Below are 24,561 nucleotides of genomic sequence, written 5' to 3'. Positions count from 1 at the left end.
GTCATTTGTCTGTGTATCTTTAAAAATTGAATGGCTAAACCATGTGGCAGCGTGTTAAATTTGTTTTCAAAGTGTATTCTAATGGAATATTTCAAAGATATTAAGTGTTGAGTGTATACTTTTTTCTTCAATTTATAAAATAATCATGAGGAATCTTCTAATGTATATTTCCTTTTTTTCTATTTTTAGAGTAATTGCAAAGAAAACTCTTTTAAAAACAGCTATGAAAGCAGGTTTTAAGCCAAAGCCTTCTTCAAGAAAGCAGAAATATGTTATACAGGGACCTCATGATTTTAGAACTCTACCTAGTCCTGGTCGAACTCCTGCAATTGGATTCGATAGTGAATCTGATCGACCGTCATCATTATATGAAGATGACTTATCCAGTAAGTCTTCCTAACTTAAAAGAATCAAAATAGTAACAGCTGAAAATATTTTTAATTTTTGTTTAAAAAAATTTCTAAATTTAAATTTATTACGATATTTCTTAATTAACATTTTACATTTATTTTCTTTTACGCTATTAAAAAATGACTTGAAAAAAGTGGTATATCATATATTTTTAAACAAATTTTTATTACATGTTAAAATGAATGGAGGACATTTTTATAAAACATGTTCTATGGTGGTTTCTAATGTTAACAGAAATGTTTCTTCTAGTCTTTTGGTTTGAAGCTCCATGTCATTTTTTTATTTATTTCATGCAAATTTTATAGTTTCATATCTGTGGTAGTTAAAATTTTAGTGTGGTGAAAGTAATAAAACAAAATTTATATAACGCTCAAATTTTAAACTCAGATCGTTTATTAATTAATATTTTTCAAAGAAAATTTCTAGAAGACACAATATTTACTTACTTAATGTATTATGAAATGTTGGAGATTATTTCTTGCTTAGAAAATTTTATTAAAATTTTACATCTCTTTTTCCAGTATCTAAATAACATAGTTTTTCAAACAAATTAGTTTTCATAAAAGCATATCATTTTATACATTCTCATTAATTTTTTCTAATTTACCCCAGAATATTCTGACCACTATATATATCCTAGAGCTGGCTTTGATGCTAGGTACAAAAAATATGTAACTTAATAAGTTTTGTTTTTAAAAAAAAAAAAAAAATTCAAAAAAAAAAAAAGCCGTTTTTTTTAATTTTTTTTATTATTTTTTTTTTAATTATAATGAACCAATCAAATTATAATGTTTATGTTGTATTGTTTATTTTTTCTTGTCTAAAGTATTAATGTATCATTTAATAGTGATAGAAGAAAGTGATCTGACTCTTTCAACACCGCACATACCATCCTATGCTCAACATATGGATTCAAAAACGTTAGAAAAATTGTCTGAAAGAAGCTATTGTAAAGATTATCAGCGATTGGGTTTAGGAGTTTTGAATAGTGGAAACAACAAGCATAAAGCTGAAGGATTTAGAATCTCATCTATTAACAGCATGTACTCTGTATGCCGCAGGTATATTATAATGAGATATTTATTCTTTTTTAATGCTTTTCAAATTATGTATTTTAACTTGAGTTTATCCATTCGAAACAATTCTAGAGTGAAAGCTTTTGTTATTTTATCTCAGCAATTTACAAACAAGTATTATGTAAATCCCTAATGGGTTGGGGGATCTGATTTGTGAGTTGCTTATTTTTGTTGACAAGGGTAGGAGGAATGGTATAAACAATGCTTATGTAACACAATAAAATCCTCTTTTTTTCCAAAACTTTCTTAAAAAGTAAAATGAAAAGTGTAACAAAAAAATTACACATTAAAAAATTTCCAATGTGGAATAAAAGTTTCATTCAAAAAAAAGAAAACATTTGGGTTTCAGTAGTAAAGACAGGGTGCGTAGCGTTTGTAAAAAGTGCTTAAAGGTCCTTTTTGGGGGATTTCGTTTTTAAAAGCTTTTAAAGGTGCTTTTTTCAGTTGGCGTTTTTAAAAAGTGCTTTTTTCCGAATAATTTTTTTCTTTCCCTTCAGTGATATCTGGTGGATCCCATGCATTTCACGAAAAGTGGGGAGTTGCCTACGTAATCATTCACGCAGACTTCATGTCGTACCCACGTTATGACTTGCGCATGCGCGCACACTTCAAACCGAAGCCCGAATGCTCCAATTCCGATAGAGAATATCAGATCCATATGAAATGGTTTTCTTTTTAATTTTATTCTTTTTTATTTTATTTTATTTTACTTCTAACACTTTTTTTGACGTAGGGGGTAAGGGTACTTTTGTTCTGAGTTCAGGGTCAAGTTGAATTCAGTCAGTGATATGGGAAAGTACTGATTGTTTCGATTTACGTCCGTTTCTTTTTGTTTGTTTTTTTAACGCTGAAACTGTTTATAAAAAGTTTTTGTTTTTCAATAATATCATTGATTGAATATGAATTTTTTGAGTGCTTGAAAATTTTTGTAAAGTGCTTGAAAAGTTTTTAAAAAGTGCTTATTTTTGATTCAAAGATTTGGCTACGCACCCTGTAAAGAGCTATTAACACTAAAGATTCCTAAAGAGTATATTCAACTCAAAATGAATTAAAATGTAAACTTAGTTTATTGCAAAGTTATTTCTTTTTACATGAATTGAAACTCAAAACTAGATTACTACAGTAAATATCAAAGTTGAAGCAAATACCAGGGGGGGGGCAACTTTATGACGTACGCATGAAAAGGGAGTTTGTGATTTGCTAATTTTTGCTAACAAGAGGGGAGGGGGAGTCCCGAAATTGCCAAAAAATTTGCTTACATAATATTTGAACTGCCCTTTATTTGTTGACATGAAGTTGATTCTAATAACTAGTTTGCTGTGTAAGGTTATGTGTATTCAGTTATTTTGAAAGTTCTAAGTTTTTTCTGGAAAAAATATTTTATGTAAGAAATCATATAATCTTCTATTTCTTATTGATAGAATTTAAAAGAATTTCATTATTCTTATACACATTACATTTATATTACTTACTATAAAATGTTCAGGAAATAATTGAGTTTATTCTGGAAAATATATTAATATTTCAACCACTCACAGTGCAGTTCGATTAACTCCTTATTTTTGGAGAAACATAATTTAAGCCTAAAAATACTTGGCTCAGTTATAGCTTTTTACATTTATTATGTAAAGAGTAACACCTGTAAATAATTTTTTTTTTATTTAAGTTTTATATTGTGCAAAGGGAGTTAAAATAATACATTTCCCACATTCTGTTTTATGGAATGAGAGTGAGGAGTGAGTCCCTTTCATACTTTTTTTTAAATAGTAGTCATCATCAGTCATCTCTTTTTGCAGATCATCAGTCATAAAAATTTTAATTTGTTAAGTTTCTTTCTTTTCTTTTTTTTTTTTTCTTCTTTTTTTTTTTTTGTAAACATGGTAATTTTAAGATGTGAGAAATCAAGTCTAAGTCCCAAGGTAAAAAGTTTTGATTTTTTCTGATTTCTCAATGAAGATTGTCCGAAGGGCAAGTAATAGCATATGCTTTCTGAATTTCTCAAATGTGGTTATGAATTGAATACTTAATAGCAAAAGAAGTTAACACACAATGTTTTTGAATATGTGATATTTGAAGAAAGGAATGAATAACTGCATTGTCTACTTAACTCCATTATAGCAGTTCTAGTTTTTATTTTTTTTCTCCATAAACTTTCAGCTAGTCTACTGTTTGATAATACTTCAATTGTAGGAAATTTGAAAAGTGAAATATTAAAATTTATTTTTTAGTAACTTCAATTTACTATTGCACTGTATTTGAATTGCAATTAAATTCAAGTATCAGTGATTTGGGCATTTATAACAATAGAAAGAAGCCACAAATTGTTATGTTTTTTTTTTTTTTTTTTTTTTTTTTTTTTAAAGAATCATTTTGAATTTGTCTTTTTTTATAAATTGTCTTTTTCATTTTTTCGTGTGCTGTCTACTCTATATGGAGTTAATCAATCTATGGCTCATTTATAAGAAATTTTTATTTTTTTATACAGAATAAAAAACTTGACCAAAAATGATTGTGTTAGATTGAGAAAGCATCCAACGATTATTTAACATAATTTGTTTGAAATAAGTTATTTAATGAAGAAATATTAATTGGTTGTCTTAGTGGAGCTGTAATAGTTATTTTAAATAATACATTGTATAAATTTTTTAAGAATAAATATTTTTGTGTTCTAGTTATCCTGCTTTGCTCGTAGTGCCTCAAACTGTTTCTGATGAAAGTATCAGGAAAATTTGCAGGTGTCATAGGCATGGCAGGTAAGATTTTTTTAAAAATATTATTTTGCTGAATTTCATTAAAAAAGAAATTATTTATTAATATATTTTAAGAAACAATACTAAAGTAAGAGCCTTGTTTCATATCGTTGTTGTATATTAGATCTGGTTGCTCTTTAAATTTGAATTCATTAATAGTACAATGAATTTAAACTTTAAAAAAAACTAAAAAATTTCTTCATTATTATTAATAAATTAAAATATATTAAAACTAACAAAGCTAAATACAGGGAACTGTAGCTTTTTTTGTACTACAAAATATAGTAAGACCTAAAGCAATTACAGGAAAACGAAACTCTAGGATTATAAAGCAGTTGTCAAACTAATGATTATCTATGGGTCAGAGAGTGGGACATCTGACCCCAAAATATGAGAAAACTTTAATTGTTTGGTAGAGGAGAATTTTGAAAACCATATTTGGAACAGTCAGAGAAATGGAATTACAAAAACCACTAAAAAGCAAAGATATAATAAACTATTTAAAATCGAAAAAGGACTAAATGGTTGGGATACATAATGAAAATTAATGATAACTGGTGCAAAGAAGAAAAGATTTTTAAAAATCGATGCCAAGGTAAGCAAAAGTGGTATCTGAATAAAAGGGCAGTGTTTTTAAGAGGCTTACTTTTACAAAAAGAGGATGCATTTATTGAGTTTGAGGACAAGCAGGGCAGGGGCCACCCTTCAAAAAATGCTTGGAGGGAATACTGAAATTGGTTTCTATAAGAGTTCACTCTAACTCTCTTAAAACATTGTATCAAACAAAAATACCTAATTTCCTCATTGAATTTGAAATTTCGCTAATTGCAAGATTGCTGCAATTGGGTCTTACAGTAACAAGAAAAGTGCCATTTTTACCTATCTTTTCTACTTATATAGATTTCCTGTAATTACTTGGCGACATCCACAAAATGCTTGGAGGGAATACTGAAATTGATTTCTATAAGAGTTCACTCTAACTCTCTTAAAACATTGTATCAGGGTTGGGTTTTTGACGTCAAAAAGTGGTTTTTGACATGACAAGGGTATAATACTGGTTTAAACCGTCAAAAACCCGTCAAAAATGTCAAAAACTGAAGTTTACCAAGAAAATATATAAACTTCAAAACTACCAACAGTTGCCATGCATTATATTGAAATTTTTAATTATACTATAGGTAATCAGCAGGTTTTAAAATATTTTTTAATTAAAATTAAGGTAAAATAACAGATTTAAAATCTCAGAAATTTGTATTCAAATGCATGTGCAGAAAAATTTTGCACAAAAATTTTTTAAATATTTATATTAAAAATTTTTTTTTTTTCTTTTTGATACTTAAGAAAATTAAAAGTTTATTACTATGCATTTTTGACATATAAGGAACATATAACTAATATTTATAAGGAACTTACAAGTTATGTTGTATAAATACAAACTTGATAGAAGTGTATAAAAAATTTTTTTTAATGTTTTACCGAATATCTTTATTATCCAGTATGTTAATTTGAATTTAAAAGTAGTTATATTTATGAATAATGATAAATATAATTCATATTGTTTATTATATTTATTTATAATTATTACACTTATCATTTTAAAACAATTTTTATCTCTTAAATTTTTTTTCTCCACTTGTATTAAGAATACAAATAATGCATATCTTGAAAGCAAGAAGTAATTATTCAACAGCTGAATATTTAGATATTCAACAAAACTATATCGTATTCAGCAAAATGAAACTCACAAGTATTTGGATAAACTAAATTTTCAGCATAGTAAATGAATAGGCTGAATATACTGTAAATCGACACTAACTACGCTGTGTATTTAACAGAAAGCACTTAAATTTGTATTGTCTTATGTTAAAAAGACTATTAAGAAGATTTAAAAGAATATTAAAAAGATTTTTCTTTAAAAGAAGATGTCTTATGTACAAAACTGCTAATGTTTATCTTTAAAAATGTCTAATTTTCAGTATAATCTATACTATACACTAAATTTGGTTATAAATAAATTTCTTAATAATATCACTGCAGATTTTCAATAACACATGAAAATGAATACATAATATTACAAAAGATAAGAGTTTACAAAATTACAAGATTTTGGTTACTTTTCAAAATATAAGTGTTTCTTCAAAATTTTAAATTTATTTTTTCTAGAACATATTTAGAAACACTATCCTTTAAAAAATATATAAATTTTATGTATTAATTAAATTTCACATATGAATATAGGTTTTTGACATTTTTGACAGTGAGGTTTTTGACGTGACGGTTTAAACCATGGTTTAAACTGTCAAAAACTGTCACATGTCAAAAACCTGCCAACCCTGCATTGTATCAAACAAAAATACCTAATTTCCTCATTGAATTTAAATTTTGCTAATTGCAAGATTGCTGCAATTGGGTCTTACAGTAACAAGAAAAGTGCCATTTTTGCCTATCTTTTCTACTTATATAGATTTCCTGTAATTACTTGGCGACATCCACAAAATGCTTGGAGGGAATACTGAAATTGATTTCTATAAGAGTTCACTCTAACTCTCTTAAAACATTGTATCAAACAAAAATACCTAATTTCCTCATTGAATTTGAAATTTCGCTAATTGCAAGATTGCTGCAATTGGGTCTTACAGTAACAAGAAAAGTGCCATTTTTACCTATCTTTTCTACTTATATAGATTTCCTGTAATTACTTGGCGACATCCAAAAAATGCTTGGAGGGAATACTGAAATTGATTTCTATAAGAGTTCACTCTAACTCTCTTAAAACATTGTATCAAACAAAAATACCTAATTTCCTCATTGAATTTGAAATTTCGCTAATTGCAAGATTGCTGCAATTGGGTCTTACAGTAACAAGAAAAGTGCCATTTTTACCTATCTTTTCTACTTATATAGATTTCCTGTAATTACTTGGCGACATCCACAAAATGCTTGGAGGGAATACTGAAATTGATTTCTATAAGAGTTCACTCTAACTCTCTTAAAACATTGTATCAAACAAAAATACCTAATTTCCTCATTGAATTTAAATTTTGCTAATTGCAAGATTGCTGCAATTGGGTCTTACAGTAACAAGAAAAGTGTCATTTTTACATATCTTTTCTACTTATATAGATTTCCTGTAATTACTTGGCGACATCCACGCACAAGATCATTACTATTGCGAGCCAGCTGTTTTCATGGCAAAGGTGTAATTGGTATGCTGAAAAGTCACCCATCTTCCGCAAGTACGTTTATTTTGATGGAAATTGTCTTATGTTCTGTTTTTTAAATGTAATGATTTGTTTTGCTGAATTATTTATAAATAAAATTAAGTACAAACATTTTAAAAATTGATTTAATAAATCATCAATACTTTTTTATTTTTTTTAGAAATTTAGAACACTATTGTTTTATTTAGTTTTAAAAATAGCAATAAAAAAGTGCAAAAAAACACTTCTTCTGTATGCCCTTTGAGCTTATTCTACGAAATATTGGTCAGTCAAATAAAGTTACGAAACCAAAAAATTAAACAGATCTTCCCAAAAATTAACAAATATCAATATTAAAGTAATAATTCTTGAAATACTTTTCAAATATGAAGATTTCTGCATTATGAAATCTGTCTGAAGTTAAATTGAGATAAAAAAAAATTGACAAAATTATGCTGTTATTGTCTTTATAAAGTAAAAGAGAAACACAAAAAATTAACAGATTATAATATTTATTGCATATTAATAAATCTAGTAGATCCTAAAAAAATTCAGATATCAATATAGAATCCTTCAAAAATATGGAATATACCTTTAAATATTTTTATTGACATCTCTACAAAATTGAGATAAAAAGGAATGTCAATATGTTATGTCTTTGTAAATCAAGTAAGTATATGATAAAAGTGATCAGATAGATTTTGGGAAAGAACAATTGAGAGGTTTTGTATTGATATTGATATTCGAGTACCTCAAATGACAGTAAAGGCCAAAAAGTTATTATATTTATTAAATTTCAGAAGAACTGATCTATACATAAACAAATGTCCTCTCGAATTCCCGAGGCTTTTTCTTTTTTACACTAAACAAAATTTCTAATATTGTTAGAAGGACAATAATGTATTTGTTTGAGGTAATATATCTGACTCTTCTGCCATTAAATTCTATGTTTCACCCATTCTTTCCCCCTTTTGTTCCAACAGACCTAGTAATAAATAGATGTATCAGGAATCAATTGCAAAATGTCTTTCAGGTGCTTCCAGTGAAACTTCAGTTCACCTTGAACAAGAGAAATTCATGAATGCTATTGTAAATGCCACCCCAACTTATATGCACGATATGCACGACTCAACGTTAAGCATAACCTCTCTGGTTATGGGTTCTGGTGGTCTAGATAATTTTCCAACTTTGACTCCAGAGATTGCACGGAGAACAAATCCTCTGCAGAAAGCAGTGAACACCTTAAGATCTTCAGGTGGAAAAAGTGCACGTCGTAAGTTTGTTATTATTTACAATAAGGTGAATATTAGGGAAGAAATTCATGATGATAAACATTGAAATGTTTTTAATTTGTAGGAGTTAGTACAAGCAAAATGGATTTCCTAATGAATAGAGGTGCTCCCAACTTTAATGACTTTAGATGGGGTAGTTTAAAAGAAAGAAGACCAGGATCAACAACTAATATTGGCTCTGAATTCAATTCGAGGACTACGACGAGGCTATCTGATATTCCTGACATCTTAGATACCACTACCCACACGTTACATAGAGTTGCACTTTATGTTTTTGGTGAAAAAGGACAAATAAAGGTAAAGATAATTATCCCAATCTATTTTGAATAAGCGATTATTAGTTTGTCATTTGGATAAAATAAAATAAGTGCCTGTCATTGACTAAAAAAGTAAGAAACTGAGAAATTATTACAGTAATGCCTAACTGAAAATTATGGTGCACATGCAATTATGATTATAAAAATTTTGAGCTTAACTTTAACTTGGTGTTTTTTTGCAGCATGCAAATATTTATTACACAGGTGATTTGATCCCAGTATACACAATTTGCCAAAATAATAGCTTATAACTTTTCTAAAATAAATTTTGCTGAAAAAATTTTGAAACAATTTTAGCTGAAATAAAGTTATGATTAAAAGTAAAATATATAAATATATATTTGTTGTATTAATTGAAACATTCTGTGCTTGGCATTACTTTTTTTTTTATAGGGCAGATTTTAGCCTCAATTTTTATATAATTATTTGTCAGAAAAGTGTTTGCATACTGTGAAAAAAAGATTAAAACAATATTTGAGCTGTTGCAGCTTAAATCTAAAATATTATAAAATGTGTGTTTTTAATGTTCCTTATTTTTTTTTTCAATTTGATTGAGTTTTCTTTTATTAAAATATGTTAGTTTTTCTGAGGGTGATTTTGAATAGCACTAGTCTTTCCCTTAACACTAATTCTGTTTTCCATTTAAAATGCTCAATTCATTTGTAAAATAGTGTTCATTTTTAATGCTGCACACTAATCTACTTTTTATATAGTGGTTTATTAAAGAAAGAACTGTTCCAGAAGTTCTTTATTATTATTAGAATAAATTTAAAGAAGCATTTTGTATGTTTTCCTATAGATTATTTTATTGCTTCTTTTTTTCTTTTGAAACTGGATCGATACAAAAGGAACTGCATTGTTGTTCAGTTATTACAATAAAGCATTTAGTTTTTTTTTTTTTTTTAAATATAAAGCAGCTTGCATATGTAATTTATAAACGATTTAGTGTTGGTATTATTGTTTCTCAATTGTGCTTTGTTTTACTTAAAAAAACCATTGTACACTAGTTTTAAAATACGGTGCTAGAGAGCAATTTGTGTCTATATACACTCTCTTTTTTGGCACAATTATTATTAATTGTTAGCTTTAGTGAAATATTTTGTGTACTTAATTTATAAAAATGTACTTTAAAAAAATTATATTTTTTTACAGGGGATCAAAACGGAATCCTTTCCCAACTGTGATTTCATACCAGTTGAATTTTCAGAAGTTAGGCACGTAAAAGCTAGTTTCAAAAAACTATTGAGAGCTTGTGTACCTAGTGCACCAATTACAGATCCTGATGAAGTTTTCCATAGAGCGGTAGAAAAGTCAGAATGGTTAAATCAGGTATATTTATTTTGTTTCACCTGTGTACTTTTTTCAAACTTTCATTAAATAGTGCTTCCATTCTTATTTAATTTAAACCACATTAGTGTAGTTGCATACTTAGAAAACTCAGAATGGTTAAATCAGGAATATTTATTTTGTTTCACCAGTTTACTTTTTCAAACATTCATTAAATAATGCTTCCATTCTTATTTAATTTGAACCGAATCAGTGTAATTGCACACTTTTTTCAGCTTCAAGGCATTCTACAATTATCTGGTGCTGTTGTTGATTTAATGGATGTTCAAGGATCATCAGTCATGATATGTCTTGAAGATGGATGGGATGTTACTACACAAGTATGTCAAACAATAATCCTATTAATTTTTCTTTTTTTTTTTCAAGGGGTCCCGCAGTATCGTAAAGACACACTTCCCAGTAGAGCACCGAATTCAAGCATCACTAGCTGCAATCACTAAGCGGGATGAGTGCCAACTTTGATCAGCCTGCTTAGGGACCGAGGGTGCATGGTATCGTTCCTCGTTAAACTGTGCAGGTCGTCGGGCTGCCAAAGCAGGGGAGCCATCTCCTCTGCGGTGAATCAAAATTGCAATGGCATGCCTTCGAATCATCTTCAGGGACGTTTCCCAGACCGTCGCCAATAGCCCATTTTGCAGGTCTAGTGTGACATAAATAAAGTTCCTACCTATTTTTAAGGACATGTGGCAACCGTATTTTATCGTAAATACAATCGAGGTGTAAGTTTTTTGTGGACAGATTCCACTCTCACCGGTTTGTTGATTTAATATATGATAAAAATCTCTCTTCGTAATGTGTTTTGATGAGATTGATCAATAAACTGTGCTGCTTAGGTTGTCGTGGTATTCTTAAACTTACCCATGGGAGCAAATATAGTCCAACTAAACTATCAACTTTAAATTTCTTGCCTCTAATTAAAGCATCATGTGCCGACCACATTGTTTTGGTTTCTACTACTATTTTAAATGTGGATAAAGCAACTCGTCTGTATTACACTCACTCTCTATTTTAGTACCAACAACCTCTTTCTCTGTCCATGCCATGTGCATGTTAATACAACAGTATACAAGCACAAAGGATATGGGTACATTACTGATATTTTAATTCTCTGATGTGTTTTCTATTTTACTGATATATCTGATGGAACCATTAAAATTTTGGACAACCTTTATCAAGTTAATATTATTGTTATTTTGCCATAAATATGTTTTAATTTTTTTTCGGTTTCTACATTAATTTACTGTTTTAGTAATCAAAAATGAATTTTTCAAAAAATCAGTGGCGAGTAAAACTTTTAGTATAGCTAGGACGTTCAGAACTGAAGTTGCCCTTCTTTAAATATGTATTTCTATATTTTATGTTGCAACTTTAGTTATTAGTTAAATCAAATGGAAAGGGGCATTTAAAAATTTGATATAAATGTTGCATAAACTATAGTATAATAGTGCAAAATTCTTGCGCTAAACACTTATAAAAAATAGATTGGAAGTAAATTGTTCTGTATTAAAAGCAAGAGATTGAAACAGTTATACAGTTTCAAAACTATCTTGGAATTGCATAATCACTATCTTGGAATTGCTTGGATTCGTGCTTAAATTTGCTCCTCTCTTAACTGTGAAAATAAAGAAAACTATTACTTTCTGTAAATGTACTTTCAAAATTCTTTTGAGAAACATTTTGATTTGCGATATTGTCTATGAAATAAACAGTCTTCTTTCAAACATTCAACTACAAGCCAGGCTAATGATGCATGAGTAGAATCACAAGTATACAAATCTTTCTTTTGACTCATGTTTTGCAAATTTTATTTATCTAAGTAACTAGTTCATTTTTCAAATCATGATCTGCATTTCCAAGAATTACAATATTTAGCCAAGTAAAATTTGTTTTAAGTTTTGAAACACAAAAATAGGAAGTTTTTTTCCCCAAATAAAAGAAATCTATAAACAAAGAGGTAAACAAAATTTAACAAATTATGAAATAATTAAATCATAAATCTAAATATAAATTCAAAAAGTAACATTTAATAAATTTTTTTTTAGGTTATATCACTAGCTGAAATATGCTTAGATCCATATTACAGAACTTTTGAAGGATTTCGAACATTAATAGAGAAGGAATGGCTAGCTTTTGGTCATCGTTTTACCCATAGATGCAATCAAACTGCTGCTACTCTTGCTAGTGGATTTGCACCAATATTTTTACAGTTCTTGGATGCTGTTCATCAGGTAAACTATTTCTATCATGCATAATTTTTTTTTGCTCAAATTTTTAAATTAAATTACTAATGTGTCACATTATATTGTTTAAAAATAACTAAAAACACTGCTTCAAAGTTAGCTATGATGTGGAATAGCTATAGAAGAAAAAGATATGTAAACATTTTATTAGCTATTTTGTAATGGATATTTAAAGAAAAAAAGTTTTTTTTAATTATTATTTCTAATGTATATGGTAGTTAAATAAAATGGTTAAACTTTTTCAGACAATTATATTTTCTATAAGCCGGCCAGGTGGCCGAGCGGTTAGCGTGCCTGACTGCGAAGCCATAGGCTGCGGGTTCGAATCCCGCTCTGGGCATGGATGTTTCTCTCTCTTTGTGCTGTCCTCTATTGTGTGTGTGCATGATGTGTGAATGTGACCCACCCTATAAACTGGTTTGTGGCGTGGGCAATGTTACTCGCCTCCGTAACTTTGGTTCACAGGTGCCCACTGGGTAACGCGAAATGAGCAAGAATTCTGGCATAGTATAGGCAAAGATTCAAATTTAGTGCCTGCCATTGGAAAAAAAATATATTTTCTATAAGAAATATGTTAAAAATTAGCTTACAATTTATACAACTAATAAAATTTTTATGCATTATAACAAAAAACAGTTTGTTTTTTTTTAAATTTATTTTTCACACATATAATTTTTATGTAACATCTGTGTGTATAAAGAACAAAATTTTTTCATTATCTGTGTAAAATATGAAAGCTAATTTTCAGGTATTTCCCTTGAAAAATCTTTCAACTTTATTTTAATGTTTAAAATTGTATTTTTTTTTCTATTTAAATCAGCATTATTGTCTCAGTACTTCTCTTTAAATTCTCAAGTATTTTGTAAATAGAATAGCGTGGGAGACAAGAATTTTAAATAATAATAATTAGAGTAAGAAAGAGGTATATTTTAAAGATGATAAGGAGAAAACACTTTTTTTTTTCTCCGAAGGATCAGGCTTTTTTTTTCCTTGAATGTTTTTATTGCTTTTAAATCTTGAATACTACAGCAAAACTTTAGTCCATTGGGAGACTGTAATCAATGTTAGGGTAAAATATCCTCAGTGGTAGATGGATCGTGGGTTAGAGTCCCCTTGCCATCAGGCTAACTGTGAGAGATTTTCGTAGCTTTCCTCTCCATGTAATGCAAATGTGGGTTAGTTCTGAGGAGACACGTGGAAGTTAACGCGACTCCTAAATAAAAACATAACATTCAAATAGAGAGATGATCTAAAATGAATAATTAAGTTGATTAAGAATAGAAACAATTAGCACGATTATGAGAATGCCAGCCATAATTAAATAATAATAAATTTAATAAAAGGATAACAATTAAGGTTACAAGTTAAGTTCTAGATTAAACATCGTGGCGGACAGGTTGTCCCAGTAACATACACAGGCGTCGTCACAGACCGAACTGAGGAGAAAAACAGGTGCAGTTAGGTTTGCAATCGTGATTGTCCTTATCGCCAACTGGCGACGTAAGTTTGCCACATTTCGGCGTTTAGCTTGAAATCGGCTCAAACGCAGCAGCCTCTGCATACTCCCTCCGCAGTGTAACGGTTAAAAATGGACATACCGTTGAGGTCTACGAATTGTTCTACCGGTACGAGTTGTATTGGCTGGATCAATCGGTTTCACTGTCTCTGAGTTTTTTGCAGGAACGGTTGATTCAATCGACTCGACTGGAGAAGGATAAGTATGTTGATTAGTCTCTTTGGGCAGGAAAGCTGGTTTAAGCCTGTCTATGGAAATGGTATACTTTTTCCCCTTAAGTTCAATGTCGAAAAGTTTGTCACTTCTTTGCAGAACTCTATACGGACCATCGTACGGAGCTTGGAGTGGCTTTCTAACAGCGTCGTGTCTGACAAATACATGTGAGCAGTCCTTCAAATGTGGATGAACAAAAATTGTTCTGTGTCCATGACAAGACATCGGGGCTGGTCTCACATTTTCGAAGTGGGATTGCAAGTCCAGGATAAGTTGATTTTGGGAAGCACTGGTCGGTGAAGGAACGAAGAGTTCGCCTGGTAGTCTGAGAGGTCTTCCATAGACCAATTCGGCAGTTGTGGCTCCTAGATCCTCTTTAAAGACTGCACGGAAACCTAGTAGCAATGTAGGTAGAGCTGAAGACCACTGCTCGGTATTATAGGCCTTCAGGGCTGCCTTTAGTGGACGATGAAACTCCTCGATTAAGCCATTTCCCTGAGGATGATACGGAGAAGTCCTGATGCGTTTGATGCCTAGGAGTTGTGACAGGGCCACGAAAAGTGAGCTTTCGAACTGCCTGCCTTGGTCAGTAGTAACACGGACAGGACAGCCAAACCTGGAAATCCAATGAGTAAAAAAGGTCTTTGCAACTGTGTGTGCAGTTATGTCAGGAATAGGGACAGCCTCTGGCCACCGAGTAAATCTGTCGATCATAGTTAAACAATAGTAATTCCCGTTGGATGGTGGAAGAGGACCCACAAGATCCAGGTGTACATGCTCGAATCTTTGTGACTGGTCTAAAAAATTACTTACTGCAGATTTTGTGTGGCGAGTTACTTTTGATCTTTGGCATGGGACACATTGTCTAGCCCATTCTGCACAATCTTTACGTATGGACGGCCAAACAAATCTAGATCGCATCAATTTTGAGGAAGCGCGAATCCCAGGATGGGATAAATTATGTAAAGTAGTAAAAACTTTTTTACGAAATATTTCAGGAATGTATGGCCGAGCTGTGCCAGTTGATAAATCACAATAAATTGATTTACTACAATCAGGCAAGGTTATTGCTTTAAATTTTAAGATGTCGGAATTTGTCAATAAATCATTTAGTTCCTCGTCGGTTGTTTGTGCCTGTGCAATTTCGTTATAGTCGATTGTGTTGGGCATAGATATTGCTTCGATTCTCGATAGTGCGTCTGCCAAAACATTATCTGATCCTTTTATATGATGAATATCGGTCGTAAACTGAGATATGTAATCTAATTGTCTCGCTTGTCGCGGAGAACAATTATCAGAGCGCTTTCGGAATGCAAAAGTTAGAGGCTTATGATCTGTGAAAAGAGAAAATTCTCGCGCTTCAAGCATATGTCTGAAATGTTTGATTGCCGCATAAGCTGCCAATAATTCTCTATCGTATGCGCTATAAATTTTTTCAGTTGCGGAAAGTTTTCGAGAGAAAAAAGCAAGTGGTTGTGCATCATTGTTAACTATTTGCGCTAAAGCCCCTCCTATTGCGAAATCCGACGCATCCACGTGTAAAATTAATTTGGCATTCGGTTTAGGGTGCGACAACAGCACAGCGTTTGCAATTAATTCCTTACACTGTTTAAAATCATTATTAGCTTGATCTGTCCATTCAAGTTTCGTTTTGTCTTTCTTTTTGGCTCCTTTTAAATACGCCGTCAAGTGTATTTGATTTTGTGCTATATTCGGTAAAAATCTACGGAAAAAATTTAAAATTCCTAGAAATCTTTGAAGTTCATTAACGGTTTGAGGTTGGGGATAATTTAAAATTGGTTTGATTTTGTCGGGTAATGGTTTTGTACCATCTTGAGAAATGAGGTGTCCTAAAAATGAAATTTCAGGTACACCGAAAACACATTTGGAAGTTTGTATAGTTAATCCATACTTGTTCAAACGATCAAAAACCAAACGTACGTGTTTTCTATGCTTTTCTTCAGTTTCACTGAAAATTAAAATATCGTCGAGATAAACGTAGCAAAAGGAAAAGTCACCAAGAATTTCATTCATAAATCTTTGGAACGTTTGAGCTGCTCCACAAAGACCGAAGTTCAGATAGGGAAACTCAAAAAGGCCAAATGGTGTACATACCGCGGTTTTCTGTACATGTTCCGGGTGCACTGGTATATGAAAATATGCTCTCACAATATCGAGTTTTGAGAAAATTTTCGCACCATAGAGAGAGTTTGAAAAGTCCTGTATGTGCGGGATTGGGTAACGATCCGGAGTTGTACACGCATTTAATCTGCGATAATCTCCTACAACACGAATACTACCGGAACTTTTCGGAACCACGTGGAGCGGAGAAGACCACGGTGACTTGGATGGTCGACAAATTCCCTGCTCCATCATGAATTGGAATTCTTTTTTAACGGATTCGTATAACCTAGGGTTTAATCGCCTAGGCTTACAGTGAACGGGCGGTCCGGTGGTTTCTATATAATGTACGGTACTATGGTTAGAATCTTTTAGTTTTAATGACAATTTAGTTAAATCTGGGAATTCTTTTAACATTTTATGATACTCCGATTCTCCGGAGATGAGTTTAATTGAACTAATAGGTTTAGGTTGGGCAAACATACCCTGTATTTCTAACTTTGTTACACTGTCAATAAGTTTTCGACGTTTTAAATCAACTAAGAGGCCAAAATTCTCTAAAAAATCAGCACCTATAATGGGTGTTGGAATAGTTGCAATTAAAAAATGCCATTTAAAATTTCGTCGAATACCCAGATCAACATTGATTAATTTTGAGCCAAAAGTTTTAATTTTCGTGTTATTTGCAGCGTATAATTCCAAAGGCTCAGGTCTTAATTTTTTAGATACCTTAGGCGCGGGGATACAAGATACATCGGATCCTGAATCAACTAAAAATTTTAAATGAGAACGTTTGTCATAAACATAAAGGCGACATGAGTTTTTGGCTATCGGGATTGCAGTCGCAGACACTTGTTTTTCGATAGCCGAATCTAGTTTTCCGGGTTTTTAGTTTGATTATAAGCACAAGGCTCTCTACAATGTTTTGCACGAGCGCCAAATCTGTTATGGTAAAAGCAAAATTTTGGGTCGCTTCGCGATCTTGAAGGAGTTTGATGTCGGTGGGGAGATTTGTTATATCGTGATCGAGACTGATCTCTACTACGCTCGCGAGATAATCTCTTAACTTCTGCACTCAACGAAGCTATCTCGTTTCGCAAAACGCTTATTTCAGACGGAGGATTGCGCTGTGAGCTTTCCGTAGTGTGTTGCCCAATAGCAAACACGCCAGTTTCTGTCGGAGTCGTACGGACTTCTGAAATTTTGTCTGCCATTTTGGCTAAATTGTCCAAAGATTCAGAGCTAATTGATAAGATTGTTTGAATTTCTTGAGGCAGTCTCTGAAACCATAAAGTTTTCAAAAAATCATCGTTGACGCTTTTACCCCCTAATTCGCGCATTTTTCTCAATAAATGGGACGGCTTAACGTCTCCAAGATGCAATTCAGAAATTAATTGGCGAATTTGTTCGTTTTCCGAAGCAGAGAATTCGGCTATTAACCGGTCTTTCAAAGTGTTGTATCTATCCGCAGCAGGTGGCGCAAATAAAATATCGGACACTGAGGATAAAGTTTCAGGATCTATTGATGAAACGAGGTAATTATATTTCGTTAAATCATTAGTGATTTTAGCTAGCTCAAAATTACTCTCTACCTGAATAAACCATAGTTTAATTTTTGATTTCCATAACGGGGGAATTTTTACCGAAAGATGGGAGACCTGAGATGCATTTGAAGAACGTGCAGCATTATCTGCATCATTAACCTGCTCCACCACATTCGGCATTATTTTAAAGTGTTAGTGCAGCAAATAAAATTAAACAATTTGTATGATGCAGTGATAAGCGCAAAGATCAAATTAAACTCGAAAATAATGCAAATACATTTACTAAAAATGGTAAAAGGTTTAAATAATTATTGCAAATGAAAGTGATTTTCAAACATTTCGGAAGATAATGCAGTATGATAGCAGACTCCGTACATGCCGTAGATCAATACTAACAGTAAGTTTAAATCAAAGATACTAGCAGTAAGTTAAATTAATACATTAATTTAAACATATTAAAGCAACAGTAATTTTGAAAAGACCAATCACAAAAAGACAACAGAAATTCGATAACATACCCTTAAAATATCCATGTGTCCATCCATCCATATCTCCTTGCAATCACAAGTTTGTAAATAAAAAAAAAAAAATTTTTTTTTCAAAAAATAACGCTAAATTTTAAATTTAGATCTAAAGGAGCAAAAGTTATTAAAAATTTAAGCTGGTCTTCGCATAAATTTAGAAAGATTGCATAGATTCAAAGCCGGGTCACCAGTGAGGAGACACGTGGAAGTTAACGCGACTCCTAAATAAAAACATAACATTCAAATAGAGAGATGATCTAAAATGAATAATTAAGTTGATTAAGAATAGAAACAATTAGCACGATTATGAGAATGCCAGCCATAATTAAATAATAATAAATTTAATAAAAGGATAACAATTAAGGTTACAAGTTAAGTTCTAGATTAAACATCGTGGCGGACAGGTTGTCCCAGTAACATACACAGGCGTCGTCACAGACCGAACTGAGGAGAAAAACAGGTGCAGTTAGGTTTGCAATCGTGATTGTCCTTATCGCCAACTGGCGACGTAAGTTTGCCACATTTCGGCGTTTAGCTTGAAATCGGCTCAAACGCAGCAGCCTCTGCAGTTCCATTAAAAAGTCTTCCACAAAAGGAAATTTCTCCCAATGCTTGATCCAGGAATTTCCTTATCTTCTGGATTGGTTTCAAAATTACAAGGCTACGGAGTTAAACATTAGTAGTCTTAAACCCAAAATTGGGTTGGATGTTCAACACCAATTATAAAATAAAATCAATGTTAGGAGTTTACCGCTATCCAGAGTTGTCAACAAATTGATTATTCAAAAAAAAGCTAACAAAATACATGTAGAAGCATGAAATAATATTCACGCTAGCAATGAGGCGGCCATTGTTCAGAAATCCCTATTCTGAGGTTGCCCTGTGCTGTAAATTCTATAGAAGGCAGGAATATAGTGGTTAAAATTATAATTTTTTTTGTGTAATAAATACAGTACACTCTCGATTATCCGTGCGCGGATTATCCGTGCTCATTCCGGAGTCGCACAAAAAATATAAAGAGAAACATTTTCAAGATTAAAAAAATTTGATTCATGAAGTTATAACATTACCAGATTTTTGGAAGCAATATTCGTTATTGGATTGCAGTATATGGAATATCAGCAGCTGGTCAAAGGTAAAATCGTCTATGTTATCACGATCTTGGAGAAAGATCATACTGCTTGATGAACAATGCTCTTCAGATGTTCAAGAAAAATATGATAACAGTATTCTCGAACAAGCAAAAGAAATCTAAGGTTTCGAAATTCTTGATAAAGAAAATTTAGAAGATTGGTTTCAAAGTGATGCATGTGAGCCTGGCTTCCAATCTTTGACTGATGAAGACATCGTTATGTTGTTAAATCAAATAGTGATGATAGTAACTGATGCAGAACATGTAGTAAATGAATGAAATGCAATTTCTCATTCTGCTGCTCTGTGGAAACTTTATTAGATTATATGGGAGGATTTGATTACGGTGACATTACTGCGGCTCGTAAAATATGTGTATCGATATATGGCGAAGACGCATTACACATTTTTCAATAAGGAAAATTCCTAGTTTGATGTTATGCATGCAAATGTCAGTAATTTTAATTTTTTTTGTACTGATATTTAATTTTTCTTTAATAAAATAAGTTTTCGGATTATCCGTGTTTCTCAATTGTCCGTGCGACCTGTCCCGGTGATTAACCCGGATAATCGGGAGTGCACTGTACTTAGTTTTGTATTTATGTAGCATCTAACTATAGTTTGAAATATTAATTTCATTTTGTGATGAATGTTATTTATTTAGATTCACAGGCAGTTTCCAATGTCCTTTGAATTCAATCAATATTATCTGAAATTTCTGGCGTATCATTCTGTGTCTTGCCGGTTTCGTACATTCTTGTTGGACAGTGAATATGAGCGAGCTGAAGTTGGATGGCTGTTTGAGGACCGATCTGCCAGATATAGAGGATTAGATGGAGGTTCAGATGAGGAGACTGGTTTTTCTCTCAAAACCAACTCTTTGACCAATTCAACAATAAATGGCCCATCTTTTTGGGATTACGTTGAGAAACTTTGGGCTCGAAGTCCTATATTTTTCAATTTTTGGTATACTCCCTACAGTGAAGATGGGGTAAATATTCTTATCATATAATACTCTTTTTTTTCAATAACGTAGTATAATATGATTGACTTAACTTTAACCTCCTGCATATCAGTTAAGTGTTTCCCACTTGCAGATATATCTTTAAACTTAGTATGAATTTTTTGTAAATCAAATATAATATTAATAAACTAGTTAAACAATAAAAAACTAAGTTTCTGTTGTTGCTATTTAAAAAGATAAGAGGTGACTGTATTCCAGGTTTTTTTATATAGTTCTTCGAGGTTTTAAAACTAATAGTAGGGCATGTGATTTTTCAGGGAGTCTAGACTGTTAATTCATTGACTTCCGTGAATCAAAAACTTATATATCGACAAAATTTTTATGAATATTAGCAAATCTTAAATTTAAATTTTGAAATTTTCATGAAATCCACGAACCTAAATGTGAAGCAATAGTATGTTTCATTAAAACAGAAATGAAGTTTACATGGAAAAGAAATTTATTTAAAAACATTAGCTATTATGTAGCTTGTAGAACTATTTGTGTATAAATTGATATCATATGAGATTTTCAGGGATCATACGTAAAAGAAAATTCTATTCCTTTTATATGTCATATTCCCTTTAAAAAGTAATTTGTTAAATTACAGTTTTAATGATAATAGTTTCATTATTTGAGAAATAATATACATATCAATTAAATATTAATGTTCTGTATAATATTAAGCTTATATGAATTGTACACACAAATTATTCATTAATTAGGTTTTGAGACCTTATTCTAATATATCCAATCTGGCAATTTGGGACTACTACTTGGAAGAAGAATTGGCTCATGGTCCATCATATGATCTGGAGCTGGTTGCTATGGAAAGACAAAGAGAGGAAGAATCTGAAGCTGCGGATGGCAGTTCTAACTGCAGCTCTAGAAGAATTGTTAATAGCTGTTATGATAATATTCAAAATGTGCAACCTGATTTCTTTACCCATATGTTAGAGGTAAATTATTTTGTTTATTCCTTGAAAATTTATTATTGATTCTAGCCTGGTTGTAATTGACACTTGACAGAAAAGATTCCTAAGAAGGATTTGTCGTAGAAGATTCTTAAAAAATATTAACTTTGTTTAATGAAGTAACATCTTTTTATTTGAATTTAATCCCAAAACTACAATAAATGTCAAAGTAAAAGCTAGGGGGCTTTCAACTGTTGTAACTTTCTTACATGAGCATAGAAGAGGGTTCACAATATGCTTATTTTTGCAGACAAGGGGAGAGAAAGTCTAAAATTGCCAAAAATATCCTTACATATTATTTTACCAGGCAATTTAGTAGCACCCATAAATATGTCACACTTTTTTTTCTGAACCTCCTTTCCCCATTTCGTCAGAAAGACACTGTACCCTCTACCACATGTCACATTTCATGCTATGTGCACATGAACTTGTTAAAGCAGTTAAGAAAAACACGTGATATGGACTATTTTTCAAACTTTATGTTTAAACTTTAACTATGTTTTTTAATGAAATATGTGAGCATAATAATAATAATAATGATTAGATGTGTACTTATTTTGATGAAAAAGTTAGGGAAAAAATGTAAAACAAATGACATAAAATATTTAATCTGCTGATTTTAAGTATTTTTTATTTTTACCAAAGTTACCCCTTTCTTCCCTGTGTGACAAACTAGTACAATTTCATAAACCCCCCTTCTAAACCTTCCTCCCCTTCTAGGTGACATCATTTATAAACAGTCTATTTTAACAGCCCACCATCCCCTAGCAATGTTATTTTTTCTTAAATGAGGTTTGCAGGATCTTCAAGTACTCTCATCTTTCTTTTTTTTTTTTAATCTATATTTTTCTGCCAGACTTAGTTTAAAGCACTTATCGATTTCATTGCACTAAGTACATATATTAGCTTTGTTTATGAAACTAATTTGTCTCAAATAAAGAAAAATTACGTAACATTTTTATGCTTTTTAATAGAAATGGGGATAAAATTTGCTGTGTCTTGGGTATCCAAAATGCAACCTTATCATCAGGGTGTCACATAAATGATAAGAGTGCTAGAGGTAAGAAAATACCCTGCTGTCAATTAAAAAATGAATTTGGAATATAAATGGATGAAACCACAGTGGCTGACAAAAGGAAGTCACAACAGAATGCATTTTCGTGCATGATACTGGGGCAAATTTTGACTCTAGAAAAGAAGCATTGTCTTAAACAATAATGGGTGAAGAAGGCTCTTTATACTTCCTTTTGGCTCGTATGTTCTTTACACTCATAGCCAACAATTGGCTGTATTTAATTTGATCAATACATTATTTACTTTTAAAAAAAATTTAAAAACATGGTCTTAATGTTACTTCTAGAGAATTTTAAAATTTAATTTTGGGATTTTAGATTTAAAATAACTTTTTTTGAGAAGCAGAAAAGTACACTCTAACGTATTCATTTGTTTATTAAACACTTTCTCAAATATTTGTGTTTATTTTTTTTCTCATTAAACTAAGGATTAGTGTTTGAAAACCAAATTATCAGCACTCATCTCCCTTAGTTAAAAACAAATGGTATTGAATGTTACGTAATGAATGCGAATTCTATTTATTAATTTTTCAAAAATTAATTTTATTTCAGACTTTGCATAATCTGGAGAGTGAACTTGGTTTGTTACCACAAAAATGGCAAATGCTTTGGGAAAAAGTGGATATTCCTGGAAGTGATTCTCTCACGGTAAGCATTGTTATTTTGGTAAATTATTGTGAACTAAATAATATACTCAAATTTTACTTTCAAAATTATATTTATGCAGGGTGATTCTTAAAAGATTTGCAAAATTTTAGGAAGTGATAGTACACACCCAAGCAAACAATTTTTATCAAAGAATGCATGATCGAAAACAAAACGCAAAACCGCTAGAGGGCGTCAAAATTTATGTTCTTATATGAGGCAAAAGCACACAAAGAACGATTAAGTTATTCAAGCAAATTTAATGGCATGTGATTACAATAAGTCTTCAAAACAGTGGCTGGCAGTGGCTATGCATGCAGTACAACGACGAAGAAAAGATAGGCGGACATTCTGAAACACACCAGGCATATCATGAACTTTCCCTGCAGCAGCCGAAAGCTTGGCGACAAGTAACGCAGCTCAGAAACTCGCAACAGGAATGGAGCTTTCACGTTTGCATCAAACAACTTTCCAAATCCGCCAGCACCTTTGCGTTTTGTTTTCGACCATGCATTCTTTGATAAAAATTGTTTGCTTGGGTGTGTACTATCACTTTCTAAAATTTTGCCCATCTTTTTAGAATCACCCTGTATATATATATATATATATATTGTTCCCTCATTGTTGTTTTTTTTCTCTTAGCGTCAATCGTCTTTTAGCACACAGATGGTCCGTTCACACGGAAGATCCATTCATAAACGCTCAACTATTGAAATTCTCGTCAGGGGCAAAATGGTTGGTGAAGCTACTCAACCTCAAGTTTACTCTCATCCACATCGTTTTGAGAAATATAATTATACCACTCCAACTTATTGTGACTTTTGCTCTCATGTCTTATGGGGTCTAGTAAAAACTGGTAAGTCTTACATTTTTAAATATTTAATTATTTTTGTTATACTAGACTGTTTCATACATAGACAGTTTCATACAGTTAGACTAGACTGTTTCATAGTTTATTTCCAAAAAAACTAACATTAGTCTTCAACTAAGTCCTTTTCTAGAGTGTGCAAAGAAAAGGTATTCCTTGAATTACATTTGATCCGATTTACACGCTCTAGGACTCATTCTTAATGGTTTAAAGATTTACCTCAAATGTTCTAGTTCATTAGTGTATGCAATATTTTAAAATACGAAATCAGACATAGAAAAACTACTTTATGGAGGAATTCTAAGTTTAATTAAAA

At 31.4% G+C, this 24,561-nt stretch overlaps 1 protein-coding gene across 1 annotated transcript in view; it reads left to right on the top strand.

Annotated features, from left to right (window-relative positions):
• Sbf (SET domain binding factor) overlaps nucleotides 1-24,561 on the top strand; it is a 72,936-nt gene that overhangs the window by 38,096 nt on the left and 10,279 nt on the right. Inside the window, exons 25-37 of the mRNA XM_087165738.1 lie at nucleotides 190-386; nucleotides 1,259-1,472; nucleotides 4,160-4,240; nucleotides 7,361-7,473; nucleotides 8,471-8,710; nucleotides 8,794-9,026; nucleotides 10,199-10,375; nucleotides 10,609-10,713; nucleotides 12,436-12,621; nucleotides 20,347-20,673; nucleotides 21,411-21,644; nucleotides 23,285-23,380; nucleotides 24,020-24,233. Coding sequence (XP_087021864.1) covers nucleotides 190-386; nucleotides 1,259-1,472; nucleotides 4,160-4,240; nucleotides 7,361-7,473; nucleotides 8,471-8,710; nucleotides 8,794-9,026; nucleotides 10,199-10,375; nucleotides 10,609-10,713; nucleotides 12,436-12,621; nucleotides 20,347-20,673; nucleotides 21,411-21,644; nucleotides 23,285-23,380; nucleotides 24,020-24,233 — 2,417 coding nt within the window. The remainder of the gene's footprint in view (nucleotides 1-189; nucleotides 387-1,258; nucleotides 1,473-4,159; nucleotides 4,241-7,360; nucleotides 7,474-8,470; nucleotides 8,711-8,793; nucleotides 9,027-10,198; nucleotides 10,376-10,608; nucleotides 10,714-12,435; nucleotides 12,622-20,346; nucleotides 20,674-21,410; nucleotides 21,645-23,284; nucleotides 23,381-24,019; nucleotides 24,234-24,561) is intronic.

This window comes from Parasteatoda tepidariorum, chromosome 6 (genome assembly GCF_982258835.1).
Source record: "Parasteatoda tepidariorum strain Cologne lab strain chromosome 6, Ptep-v5.0, whole genome shotgun sequence".
NCBI classification, from domain to species: domain Eukaryota; kingdom Metazoa; phylum Arthropoda; class Arachnida; order Araneae; family Theridiidae; genus Parasteatoda; species Parasteatoda tepidariorum.
The sequence above is the reverse complement of the archived record's forward strand: the minus strand, read 5'-3'. Positions and strand labels throughout refer to the sequence as shown.